Raw genomic sequence first — 18791 nt, 5'->3', positions numbered from 1 at the left:
AAACTTAACAAAAACCCTATGATGGCCTTTCACAATAGACTGAAGACAACAATTAAAGAATGCAGTCATAGTTACCCAAAATGTATGGACTACCCAAAATACATTTCAAGCATAAACTCTATTACATACTATCTAGCAAAATTTCTTAGCTCCTTCACCAGGAACAACCTCACATTCAGACCGAAATACACAATAAAAAACAGAAAGGATTTAATGGAAAAGATCAATCAGACTGAACTTCCAGAAAAATTCTCTGATATCTTTCGATATCTCATACTTGTACACCAATGTCCCTATCAAAGAGACCTTGGATATCTTAAGAAAATTGCTCACAGATGAACTTCAGGAAGAAAAAGAAGTATAACATACACAACCTTTTCAAGATTTGCACCGAACAGAATTTTTGCAGTTTTGAGGATAACATTTACACATATTCAGACGGTTTACCCATGGGTTCACCAATGAGTGGTTTCTTGGCCGATCTCTTCCTCAATAAAATAGAAGAAGACTTAATCTTAAACACAAAGAATCCATATTAAAAAACATCATCTTATGGACTCGATATGTAGACGATATCCTGATTTTGTGGAAACAAGAAAACCTGGATAAAATTGAGGAAATCGAAAAACAAAAATCTATAAATTTCCTGGACTTAACAATAAGTAGGAGGAATAGAAACATTGATTTTAACATTTATCGTAAGCCAACACAGACAGACACTGTGATTCCCTACGACTCTTTTCATCCTTTATCTATTAGTCTTATTTTTGTATGTTTATTCTTTTCAGTTTTATATTCAAGAATAATTTGTTGTCAATTGCGCCAGATGGTCACCTAGATGCCAGTTTTTCTGTATTTTTTATGACAACATCCGTAAATGTATTTATAAATAAGTTAACTACACATCTTCTTTCATTTACACGAGATGGTTGATTAAAGACTGGTTTAAGTTCATGTTCTGACGTAATAGACAAGAAATTTTCTTTGATTTTGAACTCAAAAACTAAAACAGGGTAGTCATCTACGAGAGGAGAATCCTAAGAAGGATTGTAGACCCAATATATGTATAAGAATTGTACATAGAGAGCAAGATATAATCAGAAACTGCTCAGAATGCTCTCAGAGTACATCAAAATCCAGAAAATGTAATGGGCTTCAAGGAGCGAATTCTTCCCCTATATAGATCTCAAGATGGGAGAACTGAACGAATAAGGATGCCATAGATATACTTGGGTCAAGAAACTGGTTGAGGGAGGATATGAATCAACAATTTATAGATTTATTAAATGTTAGAAACGATTGTATAAGAGATGCTAATAAGTACTTGTTTGGAAATTCGAATACAAGAAACAAATACTGATTGTAACTGATTACCTGACAAGTAATTAATATTCCTTAATGATAGAAGAAACATTACTACATCTTTCATAGGATTAATCTCGAAGTGAAGATCGAAATTTGAGAAGTAAGACTCTCCAAAATATAAAATCAAATTTTATTACTCAAGTTACATAATAAACAAGAACCAGTAATAAAACCATTAACTTTTCGTTCGCCGTCTAACAATTTTTTTTTACAATCACATCTTCGCATCCCATCCGCTTGGTCTCGCCGCGACCAACTTTCCTTCCGCGTTAACAATACTCGGGTCATCTTGAATGGTCACCGTTCATTTCGAAAACCGATCTGATATCTTCAATTTAGAGTGCTCTCTATGAGAAACCGAAAAAGAAATAAACCATTAAAGATCACTCGATCTTGACCTTTTTGATCCGACCTTCTTCCAGTCGAACAAATTCACATTTATTTCGATATCTAGAAATTGAATCCGAGTACTTTTAAATGTTGAATGAATTACTTTTGCTTTCACCTCAAAGTTTGGTTAAAAATAGATTGGGAATTAAGTTGATGACCATTTTATTTTTAGCTTTACTGTTTGTAATTATCTTTTTTTTGTTCGGATGTTAAAAACAATAAGAATGTTGCAAAACGACTTCCTTTTTCGGAATTAATGCTAAAAGAGCCGAGAAAATTGGCATTGCAAGGTTAATTTTTGCTTCAATGGTTTTAAAGGAAAATAAAATTTTTTTTTAAAATAGATGTGTCTTTAGTTGTTCTTGCGCAACCTTCGATTTAAAAGCTTCGGTTTGGGTCGATAATTAACAGGCGATTGAACCAGCCGGTGGGGTTTTTTTGGGTCAATTGTCCGATTCCAATCTTGATATTTAAGAGTGTCGAAAAATTGCGCAAAAACCCGCACATCTTGTTTTCGTTGTTGTTGCAGCCTTCGCGTCCTGGTTCTTTTAATGTCACTGGAAGAGCCAGATCTGGTCCAATTTAGGACAACTACCATAAGAAAAACGACCTTGCGATGTATTTCTTTTCAAAAACATTTTTTAATCGATAATGTGTTATAAGAATATTTTAATGTAAGAGGAGGATCTCTTAATAAAAGTTCAAGGATAATCTAACAAGTACTTTTATAGTTTATGAGTCGAATTTATTTACTAAAAAATTACCATTAGCGTGGATCATCGCGTATTTTCGCAACGATGAAGTCATCAATATTTTACGATTTATGCACGCATAAATTAGTTTACCTAACCAACAAGTTTGCCTTTTTCAACACCACGATGCTTTCTCTACGAAAAATATCCTACCCAATCCGAAGAGTTAATTCCCTCTTATAACATCTCCGAAGACAATTTCACTATCGTTGGCGTTTGAAAGTGAAAATCACCAGAACCGAAGTCTTCAAATTAAATTCAAAGAGGAGTCGTGATTGAATGAAAAAAGATATTATCGTTCAATGTCATAATTACAAAGCTCAATTAACCGTTTATCATTAACAATGTTAAATGGTAATGCGTTAAATCAATTTGAATCGCGAAGACAATGGACGCAGAAGCCGAAATGATGTTTAGATATTTTTGTTGAGATAAGTCAAACAATACCGGTTGTATTTTTGATTAAAATCTAGATTTAAAATGTTAAAATTTTTGTTGTATCAAGGGTAAAAACGTAACAAAAAAATCGAGAATATTATGGGAAAATTTGGTTCATTGTCGAAAATTCCAACAACTTCTCGATGTCTATCTTTTACAAGGTATTGTTCTTTAATATCCCGTAACAAATTGGAGCAGTTACACAACGTGATTTTTTAGGACGTTTCAAAAGTTTCATAATACAATAAAACATATATGCAAGAATATATTCATAGATAAACTGGGGGTATTCCCCGAGTATAAATCAAGGACGGTACTTTTAGTTTTAGTTGCTATTCAGTGCTAGATTATTGTATATTTTTATTGAATTAAAAATAGAACTAACACTAGACCTAAAACTATAAACATTTCGGTTTAGCCGTACGTCTCTTAAGACGGCTAAATCCGACTGATTCTAGTTGTAGGTATAGTATTAGTTCTAATGCTAGTATTAGTCCTAGTTTGCCTAGCAGCAGGCCACTAGACTCTAATCAACATGCTTACACCCAGGGAAAGTCCACACTGACGGCTCTTCATTCAGTGATCAGTTTCGCCGGTGGTGCGCTGGACCACAAGGAGTCCGCCCTCGGGGTTTTTATTGACGTGGAAGGAGCTTTTGATAAAACTACCTTCTCCGGAATTAACGACGCCTTGCTAGAGCATAACGTTCCTCTGGCCCTGTGCGGCTGGATTGAGAGCACTCTAAGACATAGGGTCGTCAAATTAAGAGCTGGCCAGGCCACTCTTCAAGGGGCTGTTACTAGAGGCTGTCCGCAAGGGGGAGTACTTTCTCCACTTTTGTGGAATCTCACCCTCGATAGCCTCATGAAACGCCTAAATCTAGCCGGCTTTAAAACCGTTGGCTACGCAGATGACCTGACAATCCTCATAAGAGGCAAGTACGCTAATGTACTCCTCGACAGGATGCAGGAAGCACTCAATCTAATTGAGAACTGGTGTAATAAACAATGCCTTTCCGTCAATCCCAAAAAGACAGAGATGGTTCTTTTTACACGCAAGCGCAACATTGGCAATCCTAGACTGCCAACGCTCGCTAAAATTCGACTTAAACTGTCTACAGAAGTCAAGTGCTTGGGCTTAATAATAGACAGTAAGCTAACGTGGAAATCCCACCTAGACAATAGAGTTAATAAAGCTTGTGTCGCCTTCGGCCAGTGCCGGAGGGCTGTCGGGAGGACTTGGGGTTTGTCTCCCAAGATAGCCCTGTGGATCTACACCGCCGTTATTCGACCAATGCTAACTTACGGTGCGGTGGTATGGTGGACTAGAACTTCTAAGTCTACCGCCACCACTGCGCTTAATAGAATACAGAGACTCGCGTGTCTGTATGTTACAGGTGCGCTGCGATCAACCCCCACAGCGGCCATGGAAATCATGTTAAATTTACCACCACTCAACCTACATATCCAGGAAGTGGCGTTGGTAACCATGAAACGACTACAATCAGTAGGAACTATGAAGGATGAGGACGCTGGCAGCAAAATATGTTTTCTCAAGGAAGTACCTCACCCACGTCAGTCCCACAGTTGTAGATGTACATAGAACCTTAAAGATCTACACTGATGGTTCAAAAGGACGAAATGGTGCAGGCGCGGGGGTATTCTCTCACGATCCCCTGATTCGCCTCTCAGAACCTTTAGGGTCCAGCACCACCGTCATACAAGCGGAACTAACTGCTATTAAACTTGCTGCTGACTGTATTGTTGAATCCAACAAGCGGGGTAAGTGTTTTACTATTTTTACAGACAGTAAACAATCTCTTTTAGCTTTAAGCAGAGTTATTATAACGTCTGCAGTAGTTATGGATTGTCACAAAGCACTGGAGGAGGCCGCGAAATACAATTCTGTCAGAATCCAGTGGATTAAAGGGCATTCCGGCTCCAAGGGTAACAACCACGCGGACAGGCTAGCCAAACCTGCTGCCGGTAGAGCGCCCTGTGCACCCGAGCCGATAATTACCCCCTCCTTAGCCACTCATATCGAGTTAATAAAGCACATTACCCACAAAAAATTTTTAAACGGGTGGGACCGTACCTCGGGCTGTCATCTCGCTAAGGAATTGTTAAAATATCCTTCAGCCGCAACAGCCCAGTTTTTCGTAGGGCTCGGTAAAAGTGCCCTTCGCACTGCCACAGGTCTCCTCACGGGACACTGTAAAGTAAATAAGCACCTTCAAAACATGAAGCTTGCTGACTCTCCTCTCTGTCGAGCCTGTGAACAGGATGACGAGACGTTTAAACACATCTTGTGTGATTGCCCCTCTCTGACCGACCTCAGAATGAGGACCTTCGGGGAGGAATGGCCAACCACAGATGACATCAGGAATGCAAGTCTAGGATCTGTCCTAGCCTTTGGTAAATCCTTAGGCTGGTTGATGTGACCAGAGCGTGTAATGGGAGGATGCACAAGGGGCCCAATGGGGCCTAAGTGTGGCGTGCGGTTTTGCATGCACTCCCCAGTCCATACATACATACATAGTCCTAGTTTTAATTGTCGTTCTGCGTTAGATTGTTATACCTATATTTATCAATGAACTAAAACTAGAACTAACAATAGACCTAAAACTAGAAACACTCGGGTTTAGCCGCAAGTATCTCAAGACGACTAATCCTGAATGATTCTAGTTCTAGTGTTAATTCTAGTGATAGTGCTGGTGCATTACTAGAAGTAACATTCGGATTTAGCCGCACGTCTCTCAAGACGGCTAAACCGAAATGATTCTAGTTCTAGGTCCTGTGTTAGTTCTAGTTTTACACTTGCACTGTCACTAGAACTAACACTAAACCTAGAACTAGAAACATTCGGGTTTAGTCGGGTTTAGATGGTTTATTTACAAAATTTCTAAACATCGTTAGAGCGAAGTGACATTAGAACTAATTCTAACTATCACTAAACTATGTATCACTAAACGTCATTGTCAAAAAAATTACTATTTTACACTCTTTAACAAGAAATTTTTATTCTCACTCCGCCGAAGTCGCTTGCAGACAAGGCAGTAGAATTTCCCAGAATAAACTATTTTGCGAAATCGTTCCTTTTACATCTCTGTAAAGACACAAAACTCCTATAAGACACGATTTCGCCTCAAATCGCCGAGGTCGCTTGCGGGCGAGGCGCTGGTCTTGATGTATCAACATGAAATCGTCAGTTTTCGAGTATTTTAACGCATCGCCTGTATGCAATCTCGGCGAATTCATACTTTATACAGGGTGTATCAGGTATGAGTAGAAAAAATTTAAGGGGTTATAGGTCTCCTCTTTCTCAATTAAAAATTCTTATAACACAATGTCCCATTCTTTGCCATTCTTAAGATATGATACGATAAAGTTAAAGGTTTGAAAGTTTAAGTACTGCTGTATAAAGAATTATATTAAGCAGGCGTTGTTTATGTAATATAGCTTTAATTTGACACATAAAAGTCATTTTTGAGATCACTTCTGTTTTATCGCTCTTTAATAACAAATTACAAATTGTAAAGCAAAGCCTTTATTAGTATAATTCATTAACCAGTACTACTCAAACCTGTGAACCCTTAACTTTATCGTATCATATCATCTTAAGAAGGACAAAGAATGGGACAATGTGTTATAAGAATTTTTATTCAGAAAGAGGAGACCTATAACCTCTCAATTATTTTCTACTCATAACTGATACACCCTGTATATCTTGACAAAGATATAGTCTCCTATAAGAAAACGTTTATCATCAAACCGCCGAGGTCGTTTGCGGACGAGGCACTAGAATCTCCAGAGTTGACTATTTAGAGTTGATATACCAAAACTAGCGCCTCATCTGCAAACAACCTCGGCAATTTGAGGCAAAATCATTCCTTTTATATCTTTGTAAATATATAAAGTTTTCTATAAGAAAACATTTACCCTTACTCTGCCGAGGTAGCTTGCGGGCGAGGCAAAAACTTTCTAGAGCGTCAGCTCTGACTATTTCGTGTTGATTGATCAAAGTAGAGCCTCGCCCGCAAGCGACCTCGGCGATTTGAAGCAAAGTCGTTCCTTTTATATTTTTGTAAAGATACAAAGTTTTCTATAAAAAACATTTAACCTCACTCAGCCGAGGTCGCTTGCGGGCGAGGCACTAGAACTTTCTAGAGCTGACTATTTCGTGTTGATTTATCAAAAGAAAGGCCTCGTCCGGAAGCGACCTCGGCGATTTGAGGCGAAAACGTTCTTTTTAATAATAATAATAATACCTTTTATTGAATTAAATAAACTTAATTACAATGTATAAATAAAATATGTAAGGCGGGGTCTAGATGGCACATCAAAAATGTGCCCCTGCTCAGATCCAACCCACTAACGAAAATTTTATTACAAAGCAAAACGCAAGATAGCGAGCAATGTCACGGCAAGCGAGAATAGTTAAGATAAAAGGTAAGATAAGATAAAAGATGGCACACCTTATACAAATATAAATAAATTTAAAAAAAATAAAATAAAAGAAATAACTATTGATCGTATAGTAATCACTACTGATTAAATAGTAATCACTACTGATCGAATAGTAACAAGATGACAAGGGTAGATTTAAAGGCTCCGAGAAATAACATATTTAGGTCATCAGGCAAATCGTTGTAAAGTACATAAATCTAGTACGTGAATGATCTTCTAAATAGTGACAACTCATACTTAGGAGGAGAAATTCTACCTCTGAACCTCGTATTCAGAGTGTGCACATCACAACGATATCTTATTTTGTTTGTCAGGTAGGAAGGCTTCCCACTAGTCAAAATCTAATAATAGAGAGCGTTAGCAATTTACATTATCAATACTATCAATTGAGGCATAGTAAAGTGGAGCGCAGTAAGCAAAATGATCCTGGACAGAATATTAAACAAAGTATCGTGATTATCCGTATCGAAACCAAGTTCAGGCTTTACTGAAACCAAGTAGCACAAGAATTGTAATTTTTCCCCTATCCGTAGCAGTCAGTATGACATCGGTCACCTTTATTAAAGCTGTGCAGCAGCCTTAGTCCTTCTCTAAAGCCCGACTGACAACATGGTAAGAAATCAGTTTCCTCCAAAAACGCAAACAATTGTTTGTTTATAACCCTCTCCAACACCTTTGATAATACCAGTAATATGCTTATTGGTCTAAGGTCCCGATAGATAGTGGGATTGCTTACTTTAGTTAGCGGAATAACGATTGCTGTCTTCCATTGCGAAGAAAAAACACCCTCTTCTAGGCAAGCATTAATTATATGAGTAATAAACTGTAAAATATGACACCGCAAAGATTTAATGTGTCTATGCTAATATCTATACCGGTATTAATTTCCACATTTCTAAAGCGAAATTCAATTTGATTTTTAATTTCAAAGGCATCTAAATCTGGACTATCTGTTGAATCGACTCGGGAGCTTAGACCAAGAAAAAACGCGTTTATTTCATCTAGATTATCCAAGCTCGGCGGAAATACCCACCCTTCCTAGATCATTCCACAACTGCCTTGAGCTATTATGACCAATGTCAACCATCAAATTACTAAAGTAAGCTGTTTTCTCGAATCTTATCGTATTAATAGTTAAATTTCTCAGTCGTTTAAGTAATTTTGCCAATCTATATCACGTTTATAAAGCTTAAATTTAGTTTTTGTATTATCCAAAAATTTAACATCACTCTGCCGAGGTCGCTTGCGGGCGAGGCTGTAGAAATTTGTAGGGCTGACTATTTCGTATTGATTTATCAAAAGTAGCCCCTCGCCCGCAAGTGACCTCGGCGATCTATACCAAAACATTTAACCTCACTCTGCTGAGGTCGCTTGCGGACGAGGCAGTAGAACTTTTTACAGCTGACTATTTTCTGTTGATTTATCAAAAGTAGCGCCTTGCCCGCAAGCAACCTCGGCGATTTGAGGCGAACTCGTTCTTTTTGTATCTTTGTAAAGATACAAAGTTTTCTATAACAAAATATTTAACCTCACTCTGCCGAGGTCGCTTGCGGGCGAGGCAGTAGAACTTTCTAGAGCTGACTATTTCGTGTTGATTTATCAAAAGTAGCACCTCGCTCGCAAGTGACCTCGGCGATTTGAAGCAAAATCGTCTTTATACATCTTTGTAAAAATATAATCTTCTGTAAGAAAACATTTACGTCACTTCGCCGAGGTTGCTTCCGGACGAGGCGGTAGAATCTCCAAAAGCATGTTCATACTATAAAACCAGCGCCTCACCCGCAAGCAACCTCGGCGGAGTGATGATAAATATTTTCTTATACGAATCTTTTTATCTTTACAAAGGTATATAAAGAACGATTTCCGCTCAAACCTGGGTAACTTTAGCGAAGTTAAAGTAAATGTTTTCTTATAGAAGACTTTGTATCTGTCTCAAGATATACAAGGAACGGTTTTAAAATTTTAAAAAACAAAGATGTGTAGTACAAAAAAGTTGCAACATGACATTCGTAACGTCAAACACCTTTTCTTAACCTGAAAGTGTCTAGTTCTAGATCTAGTGTTAGTTCTAATAGCTAGAATTTATACTTGTACTATCATTAGAACTAACACCACACCTAGAATTAATAACATTCGAATGCTTCTAGATCTAGTTATAGTTCAATTAAAATATACTACAACCTAGCGTTGAATAACAATTAAAACTAGAACTAACACTACAATGTTAAGTTGTTGTATATTTTCATTGAACTGAAACTAGAACTAACACTAGACCTAGAACTAGAAAGTTTCGGGTTTGCGCAATTAGTTCTAGTTTTAGCTATTGTTCAGCGCTAAATTGTTATATATTTTTCATCGAACTAAACCCAAATGTTTCTAGTTCTAGGTCTAGTGTTAATTGTAGTATTAGTGGTCGCTCTAATACTAATAATAACTATAACTATAGTTCTACTATTATTAGTTCTACTAATAATAACTATAACTATAGTTATTATTCAGAAGAACGCAACGGCGTAGATTCCTGTTGGAATTTATATGCATTAAATTTATTTATTCAAACACTTCCTTCACGTATTAATCCAAAGAATATTAATATTAGATTAATCAAATTAAAAGTTTTAAATTAAATTAAATGTATCTAAGCAATAAAATGATTATTAAAAATATAAACAAATTCTCAATCACAAAAATCGAAATAAGTCATATTTCAGTCAAATGATCATTATTTTTGTGTCACTTTGCGTTTTTTGGGCAAAAAATAAATGTCTCTATTTAATCATTTAAAATTGTATTTTCATCACGTAACGAAGAAACGCGCTGTTATCACCATCATCACTAAACCATCGCAAAGATGTTACGCCGAACTCGGAGTAATGCCCGAAGAACTCGCGAATATCGACGAAGAAGCGGATCCGGCGTTTTACAGTATGGTTCAATACAATTTTCACAAAGCCCGATTGGTAGTCGAAAAGAAATTGGTCGAATCGTTAAAAAAAATCAAAGGGCAACCGCCTATGAATGAAGAGTGTCGAAAAGCTAAAGTAAAAAATGTAATGACTTATTTGGAACAGTGCGATTCTATGTTGGAAATTAATTTCCCAATTAAACGTGATAACGGAAGTTACGAAATGATACGAGCCTATCGAGCTATGCATAAATGCCATAAAATGCCCACTAAAGGTGGTATAAGATACGCAACCGGAGTATGCGCTGACGAAGTTTATGCATTAGCAGCATTAATGACTTATAAATGTGCTAGTGCTAATTTACCGTACGGCGGATCAAAAGGTGGAGTTAAAATCAATCCGAGAAATTACAGCGTCACCGAATTAGAACGGATTACGAGAAGATTAACTATTGAATTAGCTAGGAAGATGATGATCGGTCCACAATTGGACGTTCCAGCTCCTGATATGGCAACTGGAGAAAGAGAAATGTCTTGGATTTGTGATACTTATCATAAAACATTTGGATATAATGATATTATGGCTTATGGATGTGTTACGGGGAAACCCATAAATCAAGGTAAGTGGAATTAAATCCATCAGAGTTTTTCTGTTATCATCAAAACATTGTGTCAAAGAACTAAAAAGGTAAAATAGTAATGGCAAAACTTTTGCAAAACTGATCTCGATGAACATTTCATGCATAGCTAACTTAGCAGCTGCTCAGTAATTATAGACTTGAGCCATATTCTCATTCTTCTCAATGTGATGAATTGTTAAATTTGTTGGAATTTGGTGCAAGCTTTTTGCACAAAACTGTATTGCAGATTATACTTTAGTCACCAATTATATTGGGTTTGCTGATGTTGGACTACATTTCGACTTTCACTTCTACTTCATAGGTTGCCTCACTATCTGCTTGGTACATGCTTGCAAAATAAGTTGCAGTGTTCTTTTTGAAGTCAAAATAATTTATGTTGACACCTTGAAAACATTGACGACAATAACGTTTGATTGCAAGGCTGTCAAATACAGCTGATGAGCGTTTATTCTAATAGCTGCGTTATAGTCTAAATTCATAGCAAGATCTCAATAGTGTTATACATTTTGACAAAGTTTTCAAACCTGTCTAATGATTATAAGAAATCTTCTTCCTTGTAACATCTGCAGTTTCTTAGCTGCCCTTAGTTTTGCCTCATAAGATATTAAAATCTCAAACTTGACAGTTTTAAGGTTTAAGCCAGTTTGAAATTGATTTTAGTGTATTTTTTAGTGAAAAATAAGTAAAAATTTACTGAGAATTTCATATAACTTGCAATATACTTACAATATCCCACATAAAATGCAACATAAAGTTCGTTATTTTTTCTATAATACCTGTCAAATTGTTGTAAAGTTGGCAAAATTAACAGGGAGTTTTGTTTTATCATGTTTTGAAATAAATGTCACACTGACGTTTGAGCTTTCGTTATTCCAAAAGTCAAAAGTAATAAAATTAAAATAAAATAAATGCAAAAACTAATCATTCTAATGTTACTAAAAATCAAGGAAACAACCAATTTTATAAGGGTAATACCAACAGAAACCCTAAACAATTTACCTTGACAAGTATTATAGAAAAAAAAAAGAACTATAGCTTAATAGTATAGTACAGGAAGTTCTGCAAAGGAAAAGTTTTGCTTGGAAAAAGGTTTTGGACGTCTTAACAGATGTCTAAAAGCACTAGTACTAGACCTAGAACTAGAAAGTAATTAAACAATTAAAGAAATAGTAGAAATAATTAAAATTAGAACTAACACTAGATCTATAACTAGAAACATTCGGATTTAGTCGCAAGTCTCTCAAGACGACTAAACCCGAATGATTCTATTTCTAGGTCTTGGTGTTAGTTCTAATGATAGAGCTAGTGTTAGTTCTAGTTTTATTTCAATAAAAATATGCAACATAGTGATATTTTATGCTAACTAGCGCTAGGCTGAGGGGAGTGGCCCCCCTCATTACCGCTACCTGTAAGATCTATTATAACTTTAGCTCTCCAAAAGTTTAGGACAAATGTAGGTTCTTAATGAACCTTGGTATTGTCCCAAGGTCTTGTTCCTTTATGTCGGTAGGTGTCAACAGAGCTTTACCGAAAATTTTGTGTGTTAGACGGCCTCTGGCGATCCAATTACACAGTATATGTTCGTTTTTGACTCGTCGCACTGTGGCCCAGACTGAACCAAAACTGTGTCAAAAATCGAAAATCATTGCAATAATAGTTTTTCATGCTGAAATTATTTAATAACTGTCGATCAAATACACATTTTCAACTTTACTACGTTTTTTTCAAAACATTGTGTCAAAGAACACAATAGTTGAATAGTAATGGCAAAACTTTTGCAAAACTGGTCTCGATGAACATTTCATGCATAGCTAACTTAGTAGCTGCTCAGTAATTAGAGATCTGAGCCATATCCTCATTCTTGTATCTATTCTCAATGTGCTAAAACTTCACACACACATCATGAAAAGAATCAGTTAAAGTGTCATGAATTGTTAAATTTGATGGAATTTGGTGCAAATTGTTTGTACAAGATTGTTTGACAGATTATACTTTAGTCGCCAAATATGTTGAGTTTGCTCATTTCTACTTCATAGGTTGCCTCACTATCTGCTTGGTACATGCTTGCAAAATAAGTTTCAGTGTGCTTTTTGAAGTCAAAATAATTTAAATAATAATAATTGCAAGGCTGTCAAATACAGCTGATGAGCATTTATTCTAATAGCTGCGTTATAGTCTGAATTCATAGCAAGATCTCAAGAGTGTTATACATTTTGACAAAGTTTTCAAACCTGTCTAATGATTATAAGAAATCTTCTTCCTTGTAACATCTGCAGTTTCTTAGCTGCCCTTAGTTTTGCCTCATAAGATATTAAAATCTCAAACTTGACAGTTTTAGAGTTTAAGCCAGTTTGAAATTGATTTTAGTGTATTTATTAGATCCTTAATTTAATTAATCTCCTTTTTTCTCTTTCCCAAGGTGGTATTCATGGAAGAACTGCTGCAACCGGAAGAGGAATTTTTCATAGTGTCGATCACGTAATAAATAGCGAACATTTTATGAAATTGGTTAATTTACCAGTTGGTTGGAAAAATAAAACATTTATCGTTCAAGGATTTGGAAACGTTGGTATTCACGTAGCCCGATATTTTAGTAGGCAAGGTGCTAAATGCATTGGAATACTCGAAATGGATGGTTCTATATACAATAAGAACGGAATTAACATTTTAGAATTGCAAAATTATAAATTAAGTAAAGGTACCGTGGTAGGTTATCCGGGGGCTGAAGCTTATAAAGGAAAAAATCTTCTTTTCGAACCGTGCGATATTTTAGTTCCGGCAGCCGGTGAGAAGTTAATCACGAAGGAGGTTGCCCAAAATATTAACACCAAATTAATCGCCGAAGGTGCTAATGGCCCGATAACACCGGCTGGAGACAAAGTACTTTTAAAAAAGAATACGATAATCCTCCCTGACATTTATGCAAATTCTGGTGGGGTAACCGTTTCTTATTTCGAATGGTTAAAAAATATTAATCACACTTCGTTTGGACGATTAACCTTCAAATACGAGAGAGACACAAATTATCACCTATTAGCTTCCGTTGAGGAGTCTTTGGCGAAACACTTTGGTGGTGAAACCCCAAGAATACCGATCATTCCATCGGAAGCGTTTCAAAAAAGAATTCATGGCGCTTCCGAAGTGGATATCGTTCATTCAGGTTTAGCTTGGACGATGGAACGGACGTTTAAAGAGATTTTAATAGCTGCTAAAGAACACAATTTAGGTACAGATTTAAGAGCAGCCGCTTATGTTAACGCTATTGAGAAAGTTTTTCACACCACCAATGAAGCCGGATTGGCTTTTTAAGTAAAAACTAATTGCTTTTATTGTACATAGGGTTTATTTCTGTGTCAAAATTAGACAAAATAAATTAATATAACATATTTTTTCTTGTTTTTAAATTTTTAAATAGACTGTGTTGGTTCAAGTGTGAAACGAGATTATATAATACCATTGTTTGATGCTCTCTTCATTCTTTCTTTCACCTAACGTTGCCCAGTTAGTTAGCGTTAAGACAGGAAGAGACGCGGAGGCGTTTTATACCAAGTAAGACTAGATGAATGGGAAATGTGCGAAAAATGCGCCTTCCATTTCACATATTCGCATTCACCTCGGACGATTTCCTATCCGGACCTCGCATCGGTTACTCAAGCAATTCATTTCTTTATTAACGAGCGAGATTATCTCTTTTTATGAACTTTTTTTTTCTTCATCTGATTGTTATAAAGAGATTGTGTTGTCATTGTTTTTAAATATTACTTTTTTTATTGCCATTACGACTTATGTAATCGAGATAATAAATCATCATCAAATATTTTCAACACAAATGTCATCACTAAAAGATTACAAATATATAAAAAAGAATACATAGAAAACTAAAAGGATTAAGAAAAACTTACAAAATAAAGAGTAAGAAGAAATTGTGATGAAATTCAAAACCTGCAACAAGAAATTCCTAAGCCTAAGTAGTCCTGACTCTTGATATGTTTAGAAATGTGCTTCTTCTACAAGATTCAGACACAATTTGAGATTAGTGATGTTCTGTCAGATATCAAGCATGTTTATGACGAGCAAAAATGTTCTTCTATAGCGGAGTGTTGGTTTTATGGAAAAAAAATAATGAGTGATCTAAAAAATCACTACAAAAATACTTTTTGCTGCTTCCAAAATGGTTGCAAGTTGCAACGACGGGATCTCAGCTCTATTAATGGTTTTTCACGGTGTGGATGTTTATTAATTTCATTTGGTTGCCCAAGAAAGGATACATACTGGGTTGGTTGTGAATTGGTTGGGTCGAGTTGTGTTGCGTGGTTTGGGTTGGAACAGATTTTGATGGGTACAAACTAAATTTGCATGGTTATGGGTTATATGAGTTAGGTTTAGTGTATGTGGGTTGAATGTAATTAAGCTGTATTTTGCTTATGTTGAGTTTGGTTTGGATATGTGTCAACTGGTGTTGACTTCGATAGTTAAGGTTGGATCTGATTTTGAAGTGGATTGGTTATGAATATTTTGTAATACTAAGATCATTTTGCTTGGTTTGGCTAGAGGCAAATTTTAAGTTAGGATAGGCTAGGTTCACATGGTTATGGATTATATGGGCTAGCTTTGATCTGTGTGGTTAGAATGTAATTAACTTGGATTTGGCTTATGATAAATTTGGTTTGGGTATGGGTTAGCTGATGTTGACTTTCATAGTTAGGTTGGATCTGATTTTGAAGGCTATTTTGCTGAATGTTCCACATTCAAACCAAAAGATATTAAATTTACAAAAGATCTATGTAGTGTAGTGTACTAATTTCCGCTGAGATACCTATATACAGAATGTCCCGCAACGATTATACAATACTTCACCAGGTCCATCAACATAGGTCCGAAAATGGTCCATTGTTGAGATATTCAAAGTTGTAGTTCCATCATGTGAAATTAGAAGAAGCAGCTTTGAGAAGTATTGATGAAAATGCCTCAACCAGCATTAGAAAAATTTCTGTACAAGAAAACAACCGTTCACTGCAAGGGAGCAGTTGCTTTATCCGTATCATTACAACACTTTTTAAGCTTTTACAGAAAATTATAGCAAAAAACAATATATTTTTGTAGGTGAGCCGTATAGGAAGAGGTACTAAACGTCGACTTTCCCATAAACAGTGTGTTTGCGGAAGAAGCAACACTTACTCAAAACGGAATTCTTAATATCCATAATGCGCACAATTTGACTGATAACAATCTCCATGCAATACTAGAAACTCATCATCAGTGGCTATGAGTGTTAATGTATGGAACGGAGTTATAGGTGACCAGTTATTAGGTCCATTTTTTTATTCCAAATAGATTGACAGCCGATGCTTCCATAATTTTTTACAAAATGAGCTTACTGAGGCATTTGATGAATAACCTCTGCAAATGCTTGCAAACCTTTATGCACGATGAAGCACCAGCACATTATGCACGTGCTACTCGAGTATACTGTCACGTGGTCCTGTTACGTGGCCACCTAGTTTACCATTTTTATATGCGATTAAGTCTAATCTTATAAATTAGAATCTTTTGTCTATTTTCGACCAGAGAATATGCTGGTAAAGTATTGTACAATCATTGCAGGACATCCTGTATAATATGCGCAACAAAAAATTAGTATCATTCCTAGAATCATACACAGAGTACAAAAAAAATATCATAGACCTTATATAGAAATGCATCAACGGTCGCTTCTTGTGGATTTCAATCGACGAAACAACAGATACAAGAGGAAGATATGTGTCAAATGTCATTATTAGTATTTTGGATCAAGATGAGTTGATTGCTAAACAAAAATTTTTGTTTCGTGCTTGATTGAGCGAATCATAGCACTATTGCAAGGCTTTTCGATGATTCTATTAAGATTGTGCGTGAGACATGAGTTTACTCTTTGTATCAGATGCTGCTCCCTACATGGTAAAAGCAGCTCAGGCAACCCAACCCAACCAGGAACTACTCACTGGGGAATATGGATTAAAGCGGCAAACTACTATGCCACTAACTTCGAAATAATTGGGATATGTTTGATGCATTAGACGAAGAGAACGCTGCGTCAATCAAAATTTCAAAGGGCCTACTAAATGACAATACAATAAAATCAGACTTGATTTTCATTGCATCAAATTATGGCTTTCTTAGTGCATCAATAAAAACATTGGAAACAGTTGGGCTTCCGCTTTCTACACAGGTTGATATAGTGACAAAAACTCAGGAGTTAATTAATGCCATAAACAGTGAAGCTGCTAAATTAGTAAAGAAAAAAATGGATATGGTTATTTCCAAAAATCATGGTTTTTCTATTTTCAAAGAAATTTCTACATTTCTTTTGGGTTGTCTTGGGTATGGTTTCAAGCAGATGTGCTGGATTAATTGTGAATACAGTAGTTCGGATTGAGGTAAACTATGTATGAGAATAGACTGGGTTTGCTTGGTTGAGGGTTATGTGAATAAGGTTTGGCTTATGTTGAAGTTGGTTTGGGTATGAGTTTGGTGGCTTGACTTCGGTGATTTGGGTTGGCTCTAATTTCGGAGTAGATGTGCTGAAGACGTTGAGTTTGGATAAGCTAGGTTCTGCATGATTGTGGTTTTCATGGATTAAGTTTGAGGTGCTTGGCTTGAATCTGATTGATTCTATTAAGATTTTGGGTGAGACATGATTTTATTCTTTGTATCAGATGCTGCTCCCTACATAGTAAAAGTAACTTCAGACTTGATTTTCATTGCATCAAATTATAGCTTTCTTAGTGCATCAATAAAAACATTTGAAACGGATGGGCTTCTGCTTTCTACAAAACGTCAGGACTTAATTAATGGCGTAAACAGTGAAGCTGCTAAGTTAGTAAAGAAGAAAATTGCTATGGTTATTTCAAAAAATCATGGTTTTTCTATTTTGAAAGAAATTTCTACATGTTTGAGTAGAGGATCCACAGAAATAGATAATAAATACACTGTTAGTGAAGTACTAGCACTTAAATTTGCACCTATAACTTCAATGGAGGTGGAACGAAGTTTTTCAATGTATAAGATTGTTTTACTTGCAAACAGACGAAGTTTCCTTTTTATAATTGAACAGTGGAAGTAACAAAGGTGACAAGTGCAAAAATTTACATTTTAACATAACACCCTTGTCAGGACATAAAGAGTGGTACATAACATCTTTATGATGTTTTAGATCTCTATGGATCTAACTAAAAATCCGAAATTTTGGCACTTATCACCTTTGACTTTACTTCCACTCTTCAATTTTTTAAATACTTAAACTATCATTTTTTGAGCATATTTTTGGTTGCCCTAGTTATGAATATTTTGGAATAGGTTATTTTGCTTGGTTTGAATAGAGGCAAATTTTAAGTTTGGATAGGCTGGGTTGAGCATCTGATTGAGCTGGATTTGGATTGCTTTGGGTATAGTTTCAAGCGGATGTGCTGGATTAGTTGTGAATAGGGTTGCATTGTGCAACGTAGTTCGGATTGAAATAAACTTTGTATGAGAATAGGCTGGGTTTGCAGGGTTGATGGTTATGTGGATTAGGTTTGGCTTATGATAAATTTGGTTTGGGTATGGGTTATCTGGTGTTGACTTCGATAGTTAGGGTTGGATCTGATATTAAAGTGGATGTGCTGGATTGGTTATGAATAGGGCAACCAAAAATATGCAAACGTATATTTTTTTTTATATCTCCCAGAAAAGAATGAACTAGACAGAAATTTGTTTCAGATCAAATTATGAATTTTAAGCCGTATTTGTTACACTGTTGAGCTGGATTTAGGTAAACTTTGTATGAAAATAGGCTGGGTTTGCATGGTTAAGGGTT

The 18791-nt window shown here is 35.9% G+C and overlaps 2 protein-coding genes across 2 annotated transcripts in view; one reads left to right on the top strand and one right to left on the bottom strand.

The window, feature by feature from the left end:
* Positions 1-18791, bottom strand: part of LOC111418640 (probable cyclin-dependent serine/threonine-protein kinase DDB_G0292550) — a 51512-nt gene that overhangs the window by 10997 nt on the left and 21724 nt on the right. The window lies entirely within an intron of this gene.
* On the top strand, positions 10100-14343 carry LOC111421323 (glutamate dehydrogenase, mitochondrial-like). Its single transcript, XM_023054463.2, has 2 exons — positions 10100-10936; positions 13377-14343. The coding sequence occupies exons 1-2, from the start codon at positions 10174-10176 to the stop codon at positions 14264-14266; spliced, it is 1653 nt and encodes a 550-aa protein (XP_022910231.1). The 5' UTR covers positions 10100-10173; the 3' UTR covers positions 14267-14343.

This window comes from Onthophagus taurus, chromosome 3 (assembly GCF_036711975.1).
Source record: "Onthophagus taurus isolate NC chromosome 3, IU_Otau_3.0, whole genome shotgun sequence".
NCBI classification, from domain to species: Eukaryota; Metazoa; Arthropoda; class Insecta; order Coleoptera; family Scarabaeidae; genus Onthophagus; species Onthophagus taurus.
This window is presented reverse-complemented; position numbering and strand designations above follow the sequence as displayed.